This window comes from Bos indicus, chromosome 26, assembly GCF_029378745.1.
Source record: "Bos indicus isolate NIAB-ARS_2022 breed Sahiwal x Tharparkar chromosome 26, NIAB-ARS_B.indTharparkar_mat_pri_1.0, whole genome shotgun sequence".
NCBI classification, from domain to species: Eukaryota; Metazoa; Chordata; class Mammalia; order Artiodactyla; family Bovidae; genus Bos; species Bos indicus.
The window spans coordinates 24,598,121-24,611,982 of record NC_091785.1 but is presented as its reverse complement, the minus strand read 5'-3'; the positions used below and the strand labels follow the sequence as shown (position 1 = coordinate 24,611,982).

General features: G+C 40.6%; 1 protein-coding gene across 7 annotated transcripts in view; it reads left to right on the top strand.

The window, feature by feature from the left end:
- CFAP43 (cilia and flagella associated protein 43) overlaps positions 1-13,862 on the top strand; it is a 100,083-nt gene that overhangs the window by 46,644 nt on the left and 39,577 nt on the right. For 6 of the 7 annotated variants that reach the window (XR_002179982.2, XM_019953169.2, XM_019953170.2 and 3 more), the window contains 6 exons: positions 3,169-3,309; positions 6,301-6,473; positions 7,625-7,774; positions 9,608-9,738; positions 11,384-11,531; positions 13,582-13,683. Coding sequence is in view for 6 of the 7 variants with exons in the window: in XM_019953169.2 (XP_019808728.2) it covers positions 3,169-3,309; positions 6,301-6,473; positions 7,625-7,774; positions 9,608-9,738; positions 11,384-11,531; positions 13,582-13,683 (845 nt within the window). In the remaining variant the exon portion in view is untranslated. The remainder of the gene's footprint in view (positions 1-3,168; positions 3,310-6,300; positions 6,474-7,624; positions 7,775-9,607; positions 9,739-11,383; positions 11,532-13,581; positions 13,684-13,862) is intronic. The other variant, XM_019953171.2, reaches the window with a different exon arrangement.

The following is a 13,862-nucleotide window of genomic DNA, read 5'->3' as shown; positions in this document are numbered from 1 at the left end:
TTAAATAACTCTTCTTGAATCAGGTAATGAATTAATGAAATGGCTGAACGTTTTTAATGTTACTACAAACGGAAGTTGAGTTGGTTTATCCCTGAAATACTTTTTAAAAACATTTATTTATGTATGTGGCTGTGCTGGGTCTTAGTTGCCACGCCAGAATCTTTAGTGGTGGCGTGCAGGATCTGTAGTTGCCGCGTGTGGAATCTAGTTCCCCGACCAGAGATTGAACCAGGCCCCCTGCATTGGGAGTGTGGAGTCTTGGCCACTGAACCACCAGGGAAGTCCCGAAATAACTTTTTAAATAGTATTTGATCTCTATTTAATTAAGATATCTAAAGAAAGTTTTGTTACATGCATCTTTACTCTGTGCTTTCACAACCGAGGGCTCAGGTTCAATCCCTGGTTGGGGAACTAAGATCCCACAAGCCATGTGGTGTGGCCAAAAATAAATAAATGAATAAAATTTTTTTTAAAAAGACATTCAGCTTTTTCAGTAATGTGTGTCCAAATGCCCAGGTAAACCACAGAACTGACAGGTGAGATAGCACTTTGGTGATAAATAGTAAGAACTAATATTTTTATCTCTGGCTTTATATACCAAATATAAATGTAAAATTTCAAATCTATGTACTGATTTTTAAAAATTGAGTGCCTACTAAGTGTAAAATGCTGAACCTAGGCCCTGTGGAAGCATGAAAATGTCAAGGAAGAAATTTAGTGGAGGAGAAATAGCAGAGTGCTGTGTAGGCTCAGGAAAAGAAGTAATTAATTCTCAGGTGTGAAGAAAGGAGTGGAGGTGAAGAGGAAGCACAGAGAATACGGAGCAGGAGAATTTTCCAAGGATTTAAAGTAGTGGAGGATGGGGCTTGTTGGCATTCTAGCTCAGGACAAAAGTTTGAGCAACGGCACTTGGAATGGTAAGAAGTCTGGCATAACAAGTATATGAGTTTACCAGGTTATGATCATGACGACAAGGTTTGAAACAAAGTGGAGGGTCTTGAACATCATCCCAAGGAGTCTGGACTTTGTTCTGTAGCTAATGACACATCATCAGACGTTTTCAAGATGGGACTAGTGTGATTTGATTTGGTTTTTAGAGGAGGACTCTGGCATCAGTGTGAAGGCTGGAGAAGAAAGGCAAGAGAACGGAATAAAAAAATTCAGAAAAACGTTATAGTAACTCACACAAGAAATGCTGTTAGTCATAACAAAAGCTAACATTTATTGAAGGAGTCCTTGTCATGTAATATCCAGTATTCTAAGTACTTGGCGTGTGTTAATTCATTTAATTCTTACAGGCAGCTTTTGTGAGGTAGAGACCACTGTTATGCCCAGTTTAAAGATAAGGCAATTGAGGCACAATGAGGTTGAGTATTTGTCCAAAGCCACGCAGGTAGCCAGGACTCGAGCTCAGGAAGTCTGGCTTCAGAGCTTGTGCTCTTATCCACAGTGTACAAGATCCTGCAGCAGTCATGGAAAGGCGAAGGAGTGGACAGCTATGAATGATGGAGTTGGTAGAACTTGATAATTGATTGTATGTGAAAGGAAGGGATCAGCAACGACTCTGAAGTTTCTAACCCAGATGGTGGAAGTTTGTGCTGTCATCAGTTGAAGTAAAAACTCAAGGGAAAAGGAAGTTACGGAGGCTGAGGGATAGGGTGAGCTGACAAGCTCTGTAGAGTTGAAGCCAATAAGATCTTCATTTGGAGACATTTACCATTAATTCAGAAATGAAGATTTGTAGTTCAAAGTTTAATGATGGAATTCTGATCTTGAAATCATGGAAGCTCATGAGATGGTTTAAGACAGAGTTGAAGCAAACCCAACTGTGTAATGAGGTCAAACAGGTAACCTAGATATGTAAATTAGATGGCATGGAGTGTGATGAGGACTGATGGCTGACCTTAGAATGGGTACCAGTCCTGCCTAAATGTTCCATTTTTTAACATATCTTGTCATTCAGAGTATAGGATGGGAAAAGCTACTTACGCTGAAGTTGTAGACAGGGAAGACAAGGCAGTGAAGAAAACTAAAGATGGGCGAGAGAACTGGGAGTCACCCGCACCTGGAAGAGCTTGAGAAGGAAGGCTGTATGAATGGTGGACTGTGGCAGAAGTGTCAGGGCATGAGGGCTGGGATGCGGCAGTCACCGTGTGAGCCCAGGGAGAGCTACTCCTTTGGGACAGAGAGACAGAGTTTCAGGTGGGAATGGCAGTCAGAAAAGGAAGTTGGTAAACAGCAATTTCTGCTCTCAGATGTTTGCAGTGGAGAAAAGAGAATTAGTAACTGGTGGGGAAACAGGATTGAAGGAACATTCTAATCTGAAGATAGGGGAGTCTTGAGGCCTCAGTAGGAGAAGACCTAAAAGACCCAAGGAAATCAAAAGAGGTAATTAATAGCACATGGTGTAATGATATATTGGAGGTGTAGGCTCAAAATCACAGATGGAAAGGGTTACATTTTATTCCTAAAAATGTCAAGAAATGAAGAGGGAAGATAACAGAAAATGTGAGATTCAGGATAAGAAAGTTGAAGTCAAGTTTATGTCAGATGTTCTCTGTCTTCCTTGTTCAGTAAGAGGAAAGGCTACCCTATATAACACCTGATGGAGGGGCTGAGATGGGGCCCGAGACGGTGGACACACACAGAGCAGTAGCTGTGTGGAGTGGCAGTAGCGGAGCTGGAGAGAATCCAAGCGGCCCCAGGCAAGGCCCCTTGGTGGGATTCGCTGGCTTACTGTAGGACACACTCATAACAGCAAGTGTATTCCTACCATACCTGCGATACCTTGGCTGTGGCAAAAATGTTTATTCAGTATTGGGAATGGGCAGATGGCTGGAGTGGACATTCAAGAGGCCAGAGCTTGTGGGCACTGTTGAGTAGGGTAGAGCCGGCAGACTCTGGAGGCCCCTCTGGCTGAATGGAAGCTGAGTCCCACCCAGCTGGATTGAATCTGCCCACTTAGACATCTCATGAGGAGAATCCCCCATCTGTTTATCAAAAAATGTTTCTATCACTTAGGTTTAAAGATCACTTAAATATCCAATAAGTAGATTTGGATCAAAAGATTTGTTAAGACAGGTCTATAATGTGATATCTTACCTAGAAATATGAAAGCTTCTATAAACATATCAACAATGACTTGTGTTGATTTCCATTTGCTTTCAGAGATGGGCAAAGGTATTTTACAAATATCCACTGTGTCTCCTTTGGAAACAGACATAGTAGAAGTGATGGTGCTTTCCCCACTTCCAGAAACAAGAAGAAGCAGGCTGGAAATATTTTCTCTGCCTAAAATACTACCAGAAGGTAAAGAAAAGTGAGCAAGCAATTCTGTCCTGGGCACCCAGTTGAATAGTTGCTATAGCTTTTTTTTTCTCTTTTCCAGTGATAGCATTTTTTTTTTTTCTTTTAACATGTGAAGAGGTTAAAATGGCCAAAACCTTTTCTGTGTCTTACAAAGTAAAGCTGATGTGACTGCTAAATTATGTGAAATGTGGACTTTCCTCTCAGTTCAGTTCAGTCATTCAGTCGTGTTCGACTTTTTGCGATCCCATGGACTGCAGCATGCCAGGTTTCCCTCTCCAACACCAACTCCCGGAGCTTGCTCAAACTCATGTCCATTGAGTCAGTGATGTTATCCAACTATCTGATCCTCTGTTGTCCCCTTCTCCTCCTGCCTTAAATCTTTCCCAGCATCGGGGTCTTTTCCAAGGAGTAAGTTCTTCGCATCAGGTGGCCAAAGTATTGGAGTTTCAGCTTCAGCATCAGTCCTTCCAATGAACATTCAAGACATTTCCTTTAGGATGGACTGATTGGATCTCTTTGCAGTGCAAGGGACTCTCAGGAGTCTTCTCCAACACTGAAGTTCAAAAGCATCAATTCTTCGGAACTCAGCTTTCTTTATAGTCCAACTCTCACATCCATACATGACTACTGGAAAAACCATAGCTTTGACTAGATGGACCTTGGCAAAGTAATGTCTCTGCTTTTTAATATGCTGTCTAGGTTGGTCATAGCTTTTCTTCCAAGGAGTAAGTGTCTTTTAATTTCATGGCTACAGTCTCCATCTGCAGTGATTTCAGAGCCCCCCAAAATAAAGTCTGTCACTGTTTCCACTGTTTCCCCATCTCTTTGCCATAATGTAGTGGGACCAGATGCCATGATCTTAGTCTTTTGAATGTTGAGTTTTAAGCCAACTTTTTCACTCTCCTCTTACACTTCCATTAAGAGGCTCTTTAGTTCTTCCCTTTCTGCCATAAGTGTGGTATCATCTGCATATATGAGGTTATTGATACTTCTCCCGGCAATCTTGATTCCAGCTTGTGCTTCATCCAGTCCAGCGTTTCTCATGATGTACTCTGCATAGAAGTTAAATAAGCAGGGTGACAATGTACAGCCTTGACATACTCCTTTCCCAATTTGGAACCAGTCTGTTGTTCCATGTCCAGTTCTAACTGTTGCTTCTTGACCTGCATACAGATTTCTCAGGAGGCAGGTAAGGTGGTCTGGTATTCCCATCTCTTTCAGAATTTTCTACAGTTTGTGGTGATCCAGACCAGTCAAAGGCTTTGGCTAGTCAGTAAAGCAGAAGTAGATGTTTTTCTGGAACTCTCTCACATTTTCTATGATTCAGTGGATGTTGGCAATTTGATCTCTGGTTCCTCTGCCTTTTCTAAATCCAGCTTGAACATCTGGAAATTCACAGTTCATGTACTATTGAAGCCTGGCTTGGAGAATTTTAAGCATTACTTTACTAGCATGTGAGATGAGTGCAATTGTGCGGTCGTTTGAGCATTCTTTGGCATTGCCTTTCTTTGGGATTGGAATGAAAACTGACCTTCTCCAGACCTGTGGCCACTGCTGTTTTTCAAATTTGCTGGTATGTTGAGTGTAGCACTTTCACAACATCATCTTTCAGGATTTGAAATAGCTCAACTGGAATTCCATCACCTCCACTACCTCTGTTCATAGTGATGCTTCCTAAGGCCCACTTGACTTCACATTCCAGGATGTCTGGCTCTGGGTGAGTGATCACACTATCGTGATTATCTGGTCATGAAGGTCTTGAAGATCTTTTTTGTATAGTTCTTCTGTGTATTCTTGCCACCTCTTCTTAATATCTTCTGCTTCTGTTAGGTCCATACCATTTCTGTCCTTTACTATGCCCATCTTTGCATGAATGTTCCCCTGGTATCTCTAATTTTCTTGAAAAGATCTCTAGTCTTTCCCATTCTGTTGTTTTCCTCTATTTCTTTGCATTGATCACTGAGGAAGGCTTTATCTCTCTTTGCTATTTTTTGGAACTCTGCGTTCAAATGGGTATATCTTTCCTTTTCTCCTTTGCCTTTCACTTCTCCTCTTTTCACAACTGTTTGTAAGGCCTCCTGAGACAACCATTTTGCCTTTTTGCATTTCTTTTTCTTGGGGATGGTCTTGATCACTGCCTCCTATACAATGTTACAAGCCTCCGTTCATAATTCTTCAGGCACTCTATCAGATCTAATCCCTTGAATCTATTTGTCACTAGATCCTGTCATTCATACAAATCTTACTATCAGAGGAAAAAAAGGATCAACTGTCACTTTTGTAAGTTGATTTGTCACTTTGTGATGTCTCTTTTTGTTGTTGTCGTGTCCGACTCTTGTGACCCCATGGACTGAGTCCACCAGGCTCCTCTGTCCATGGGATTTCCCAGACAAAAATACTAGAGTGGCTTGCTATTTCCTTCTCCACTCTTTTTTGTAGCTTTAAATATACAGAGTCAGATTCATATATGTTACTATGTAGTTACTTTCATTGATAAAATCATAAAGAAAGCTTTCTGGATAAAAAGGTCTGATAAAATAGACACTTTGTTTTAAGTAACAAATATATCTGGGTAGCTATTTTGCAAATATTTAATTATAGAGTATAAGAAAGTCAAAAACCTCAAGGTACTTTTATGTCTTAATTAAGACTGTCAAGAGTTGGTGATAGACAGGGAGGCCTGGCATGCTGCGATTCATGGGGTCGCAAAGAGTTGGACACGCCTGAGCGACTGAACTGAACTGAGACCATAATGAGTTTCATCATGTCTCTACTTAACTGATAAAACATAATTTACTTACTGTTAGTCATGTAATACTCAAGTATTTCTAATGGAGCCAAGTTGTTTTCCAATCATTTTTATCCCCTAATAGTCTCTATATTAACTGAGCATTTAATTTTTTATTTTGCTTTTCATAGTTGTCATACTAATTAAAAAAATAAAATCAATAAATGGTACAAATTATCTATCTTCTTCCCCAAATATTACAGTGTCTGCAAACTTTGCTGATGAACGAGGGAGGCTGAGAGATGAATTCATTCATAAGTTTGTGTATGAGACAGAGCACACTCTGTCCTCTGCGGTCCTGAACTTGTATAGTAACCGAATATATGGCTTCTGTAACCAAGTGCCATACATCTGCAGCTATCTTCTTCCTGAAAAAGTATGCCAAACTTAAGCATTCTGTCTTTTTCTTAGCAGTCAAGATTGGTACATTGTATTCATTAGACCTGATCCACCCTTTAACACTCTAGTCCAGTTAACAAATGTCTTTATTATAGTAAAATAACTTCTTTAAATTAGATATATTAGCATGATTTGTTAATTCATCATAAAATACATTTGAGCAACCTCATACTTGTGGCACATGCATCATACTTGTCAGATAAACACGCAGATGACACAATATTAGTTTAGTGACTTTCAAAACTATTTTAAAAAAATCTATCATTAGAAAATCCATTCTACAGGGGTCAGGAGCTACAGCGTTGATGATTTTCAGTGGAACTTTATACCTGAGTCTTAAAGAAAGTTGCAAACAAAATGCCTCTATGTTTCTAGTATCCTTTCATCATACTCTTCAAACTTCTTCCATACTGCATCATTTCCTGCTACACACACTGACCCAGATTATATCACCCTTCTTTTTCTAAATCCTTCAATCAAAAGCCTTCTCACTCAGAGTAGCCAATTATCAGCAAGGTCTGAAACAAAGACATTCAAAGAAGGAAGGAATGGTTTGTAGTAAGGAGGATTTAAGAAAAGCTTCCTGGTAGAAGTAATAGTTGAACTGGACTGTGAAGAATTGTTCAGATTTAGACATGAGAAGTATTGTGTATAATCTTGGCAGGGAGGTGGGGTTCCTGAAGTAGGGAGGGAAGCCAGATTGGTGGGCATGGGATGGGGAACCACATTCCAGAAAAAAGTCACAACACATGCAGAGGTTTGAAGGTGGGAATATGTGAGAAATGTGGTGGGCAGGGGATGGTGATGGTGGTGGAAATTGACTCATTTATTTTAAGTTGAGGATAGGAGTATTTGAAAAGGATTAGTTAAAAAATCAAGATAGTTGTAGGCTGGGATTTTTAATGGTAGCTGATATACAGAGGAGACTTTTCTTAGTTGGCTGAAATGAACATTTATTTGCAATCAGAGATTAAAAAATGTGGTGCAAATACAGGTGTCCACTTTATCATGTATCAGTTTATTTCCAATGACAATGCTTTTGGATTTGAATCTGACTATATACGCATAACTGCAAGGTGCCACTCCCCTGATCTTTTCTATAATATGGTCATTTTCTTTCATTGGCAGGAACATAGTGGTGTTCACATTCTTAAGCCATACCAAAAAATACAAAGCAAACAATATGGACCTGGAATGCTCTCTCTGTCTCCACATGGATTGTGGCTCATAACAATAGCTAAATGTGGAATTCTGTGTATCCGAGATATTCATACTTTGGTAAACTCCTTTTTTTATCCCCCAATCATGGGATTTGCATCTTGATCTCATATAAGGAGCAAAAGCTCTTAGGAAAGGAATTGGAACTGTTAAGTAAATTGACTCATAACTTACTTACCACTGATGGTGTTATGTGCCAAGGTTTGAGTCTCTAAGAGAGGAAATGCAGTCTCTAAAGGAGATCTGCAAAGAAGGAACATGGGGCAGTAGATGAGCTCCAGCCCATCTCCATCACCACTTATTGTGTGGCGAGAAAATTCACTGAACTGCTCCTTTGCGATATTAGGAAGGCCTTGCTTATTCTCACCCTGTGAGATTCTGGTAAGAGCAAAGGAGAGGGTATATGCAGAACTTCTTTGGAAACAGTGAACTGCTGTGCAAATCTGGGATGATTGCTGCTAGCTCCACGGCCTGGAGGGCTTCTGGCCTGGTTGCTGCCACCCTCCCCCACCCCCAGCCTGCGTCTTCCTGTGGTGTGGAAGAACACACAGGGCGTGGCGCGCACGAGCCCTCCCCCACTGCTGCGGCCCGGAGGAGCCCTCCCCCACCGCTGCGGACTTCAGGGTCACCCGTCCTACCACCACTTCTGATTTCCATTGTTCTCAGATCTCTAATTAAATGAAAATAATTTCTTCTTCCCTGGTGGAAGACCCTTTTCTAGGTTTTGAGATCAAGTTGTACTGGTTATCAGTACAATTTAATTCTTTCATATTATATAGGGGAAGACCTTAAATGTCTTACAAATCATTTTTAAATGAACAGTTTGCAAACTGGTACATTTTCTCTTATTCAAATGGTTTGTAAATGTATGCTACAACTGACAGTGGCATGACAGCAAGATGTCAGAGTTTTTCTGGATGATTCTGTGCAACATGCCTCATATGGGTGGTTGTTCATGGCAGTACTGCTTGTAAAAGCAACCTGATGTCCATCAACAGAGGACTGGATAAATAAATAAGCATGCATAAATAAAGTATGGAATATTATGCTGTAATACAGCATGAGGAAGTCTTAATGCAACAATATGGAAAGAATCCCAAGACATATTATTATAATAAGTAAGAAAGGCAAAGTGTGTAATACACATATTTTACCTCAGATTAAAAATTGTTTGTATAAAAATTTATTTATATACATTAAAATCCTCTGAAAGGATAGTTAAGGTATAATTATATTGATTGCCTTTGGGAGGTATTGGGGAAGGGGAAGGAAGGAGATTTCATTGCATACTCTTTTATAGTTTTTTTAAAATTTTGAAACATTTGAATGTATTCCCTATTCAAAAATTAAAAAAAAATTTTTTAACTATCATGGTTGATAACTAGTGTGACAAAGAAATCTGTTTTTGGTCAAATAATTTAAACCATTGCACTGTGTACCAACTAATGATGTGTTTGGGTTCTAACTAAATTGATTTAATTGGCCTCCTCCATCATTCTTCACTCAGTGCCCATCGCCTCCTCTCATCACGCTCAGCCTCTTTGCACATCGAGGGGACTTGCTTAATCCTTGAAGACATCTGGATTTGCCTGTACTGTCCATTCTCAGCAAGTCTATTCTCCTTTCCATATCTGATTTCCCTACTGGTGACAATAATTCCTCTTTTTCCATATTACCTAGAAAGGAGATCAAATCAATAGTGATGAATGTATTTTGTATTAGTAATTTTCAGTTCTATGTATTACTAAGAGGCTACTCCATACCAACTAAAATGCTGTTAACAAATAGGAAAAGGTTTATCCATAAGCAAAAGTGCATGTAACCCCCTTAGAAAAAATCCCTGTGGTAAAGTTGCACTTGTAATTTCTGCACTTTGTTCCTAAAACTATTAAGGAAGCATTTACTCGGTGTCGGAGTCATTCTCACCAGGGGCGCGGGATTCAATCGGTGAGAATTTCAATGGATGGACAGAGCATTCTGGTGAATGGGAGAGATGACAACACACTGGTTAACCTAAGATGGAGGTCAGTACAGGTTGCAGTAAGCAACCTCACATAATATGGTGTTTTAAAACTCAGATGTTATTATTTAGGTAATAGCAGGGCCAGCGTAACTGGAGACAACTGCCATTGAAACAACTGTTGTACTAATGATCCCAAGACCAGGGAAGATGCCATGCTATGCGAGGGCCATATAGGGAGGCACCAGGGAGGGTTAGGAGACAGAGGGAGCAGGGAAGACATGGGCAAGAGTCGTCATTTTGGTTTCCATGGTGAGGAGCAGCCAGGCTTAGGATTGGCTAGTTTGGATAACTTCAGTGGGTTCTGGGCCACAGGAGCTGCTGCTAGTTGTCCACTACGTGACCCAGGGATTACTAGGAGAGGAAAATAGTGGCCCAAGTTTGAAAGACCAATAGAGGATTTGCTTGGGGTCGTGGGCTTGTGGGTCTGCATTTGAAAGGTGAGCTCCAGGTAAGTTGTTTACTATCTCCAAGACTTGCTGGTCCTGGAAGGGACAAGACCCCAGATGTCAAAGCATCAAAATACAAAAAATAAAAGGACACAGTTAAGACCTATGAAGTGATCAGTCCTCCCTATCATAACATCTGTTGGAAGAACACAAGGAATGAGGACAACTCTGAACAGTAGATCATTTTTAAAAGTCCTATTTATCCCTAAAAAACCTGACATAGGTATGTGCGTTTCTGTACATGCATACAGATGTACTTTCCTAATTAGACTTTGCTTTCCTAATCAGACAATGTTAAATTAATTTAGACTTTGCTTAGACTAAAACTAAAATTCTAAATAAACAAATAATCGCCAAGCATACAGATAATGGCCAGGGCATAGAGATCATGCAGGTAATGCCCTGGACTTGAAATGTCACCTTATTTGATCTGCCAGTGGACACCACTTATCAATGTGCAATTTGTTTCCACAAAAATACTATTTCATAGTGCTTCCTGTAAGCAAAACAGTAATAACTTAAGTAAAAACTTACTTAGGCACCTGACAACCCCTCTAAATCATCTACAACCATGTTATTCAAGGTGGGATCTGCAGCACCTGTGAGCTTGTTAGAAATGCATATTCTTGGGCCTCATCGAATTTTTGAGTCAGAATCTTTATGGGTGGGGCCCTGGAATCTGTTTTAACAAGCCCTCCAGGCCATGCTGATATGCCTGAAGTTTGAGATGCTCTGGTATACTGAGTGGAAGTAATAATGCTTCAGTGTGGGGCAGGGACTGTGAGGACTGAACAGGGTAAGGTGATTATATACAGTGTGAGGCAGCACAGCACCTGGTACATTCTGAAGCTTCGACCAGAGCAGTAACTCTTCTGTGCAGTGGCCAGGCTGGGTGAGCAGAGAGGACCTGTAGGATAAGGCATGGGGTCAGCCTGGGGAGAGCTGGCCCCAGGGAGATCAAGAAGCTTGTTGTGTCCTGCAGCCCATGAGAGTGCTGTCCTCTAAGAAGCAGGGTCCTAATAGCTTCAGAGCACTGTGGAGAATTGACCACACATTTCTCTGTGTAGAAATGGATAGGTACCTGTAAGTAACACTGCTAAATGTGTCTTTTTCAAATTGGGGTCGCACAGAGTCGGACACGACTGAAGTGACTTAGCAGCAGCAGCAGCAGCCTATGTGTTTTCCTTTTTATTAATATAGGCGGTTTGGAGGAATCTTAGCCAATGATATTCTTGAATATAGCCAGCAACTTACAACTTACCTGAAGACCATCATGGATGAGGAGAATGATTATTTAAGTATAGCAAGAAGAGAATCCTTGGATTTGGAATCAGAATCTGAACATGCAGTTGAGTTTCAGTACAGTTTTCTTTCTCCTTCCTCCCTCCCTCCCTCCTTTCTTGCCTTCCTTCCTAAATTGGTATGTTTTCAGATTATAGTTTTGTTTTAGCAGATATTTTAGTAATATTCCTCTTTATCCAGATATCCCATGATTTTCAAAAACAGCATGCACTACATTTAAGAGAAAAATATTCTACATTTTCTCAAAGCAAAATCACAAATATTACATTTCAGACCTAATTTAAAACCATAGTACAAAGTCTATCTGGAAAAAGAAATCTATTACAATTCTGGTGCTTGTTCAAACTAGTCTCTCTGTACTTTTGGATCATGTGCATTATTTAGAATGTGTCTACCCAGGGGACATTTATTCACTCAGTCATTTAATGTTTGTTGAGGGCCTACAGAGTGCTAAGCCATGGTGATATAGCCAAAAACAGTTGGGAAAATGTCTGCTTTCACGGAGCCTACATTCCAGTTGGGGCTTGGGGGTAAGCAGAGAAAGATACATGAATAATCAAATACATAAGGAAAATTAGATAGTAACAAGATCTATTTACTGAATAAAAAGGAGTTGGTGTGATAGTACTGGCTGGGATAGCCCCTGCAAGGAGAAGGTCTGTGACTTGACTTAAAAAAAAAGTGTGGGGGAGGGCAAGTACTCAGGGCAGAGGGAGAAAGAGCTTAGTACATTTGAAGACCTAAAAATAAAAAAGACCTGTGCAGTTGAAGTGAGCAAGGGAGAGTGGTAGGAGCTGAGGTCCTTGAAATGGGAAAAAGAATAGGCAAAGAAGGGCTTTGTAAACCAGGTAGCATTTGGACATAATTTTACATGTAGTGAGAACCTATTAAAGTGTTCTGAGCAAAGGATTTACAGGGTCTGATTTACACTTTTTTAAAAATGATTGCTTCTGCTGTGTGGAATATGATTCCGCCTGCTTTGACAGGCAGCAGATAGGCATAGGAGTGGAAGCAGACAGAGCAAGGAGTTAGAAAGCTCAGGTAACAGCAATAGAGGTAGAAGAGTGTTGTGGAGAAGGGGTAGACTCCAGGCAGGTTGTAGAGGTAGAGGGGACGGAACTCCTGATGAGTTGGACCTAGAGGGAAAGGGAAAGAAAGGACTCAAGGATGAAGCCTAGATCTTTTACTTGACGGTACCACTCACGGAGAAGGGAGAGACTATGGTAGGGGAGCCACTGTAGGGAGAAAGAAGAAAATCCAAAATCAGTCCCCTGGACTGAGCATGAGAACACTGTTAGAACACTGTTAGCATGAGAACATATCCAAGCGAGATACCAAGTAGGCCACGGTATAGATGTTCTGGGCAGAGTCCAGGATGCGAGATATTGATTTGACAGTCGAGGGTATATGAATGGAATTTAAAGCATAACACTAGGTGAGATCATCATGGAAGAGTGGATGGTGAGAAATACAAGGGGCACTAAGACAGAGCGACTTCTAGAGACCAGGAGAAGAGTTCAGGGAGGCAAAGGAGATTGAGAAGAACCAGTGAGGAGCGGCCAGTGAAGAGAACCAACAGAGTGTGACATCCCAAACTCTCTCAAGACTTTTTGCCGCAAAGGGGAGGACAGAAATAGTGTGGCAGCTAAAAGGGAATGTGGTGGTCAGTGAAGAGCAGCTTTCCTGGGACAGGAGGTTCCAGAGCATGTTTAGATACTGTTGGGAAAGATTCAGTAGAAGGCAGAAATGGATGATACAGAAGGGTGATGCAGAGGCCTCAAAAAGGAAGAAAAGATTAAGATCCTAAGCACAAATGGTGGGGCAGGCCTTAACAGGCCATAGCATCTGGTCTACAGGAACAGCAAGAAGGCCAAGAGTGATTTGGTGATCATTGTTGCTTTCTCAGTAAGGGGCATGGCTGATATAAGGACAGATTGGAAGGAATAAAATTAAGCATTACATCTTGAGCAGGCAAAATGCTTATTAGTATTTTTTTTAATGCAACAAGTGCAGAGGGATTCAAGCAATGAAATGAAGTAGGGTAGGAGGAGAACTTGATGAATTTTTAATTTAAGAAATATCTGTCTTCTTCTAAGGTAACTGAGAATATGCAGTTAAGCACTGATTCATCACAAGAGGAATTAGTCAAAGTTGGTAATATAGAAGAAATTCCATGGATACAACAGAAAAGCCAAGAGGTATTCATAAAACATAAAAGAGGTTTGAAATAATGCTTTGTAGGTGTGTCAAGTAGATTCATTTCCTATGAAAACCCATTGGAAAGTTAGAAAGTGGAGATACTGGTTGGCAGAGCATTACATTGTATAAGTGTAACTTTCCTGAAAGTAAGCAAGCACACCAAACACAGCTCAGTCTT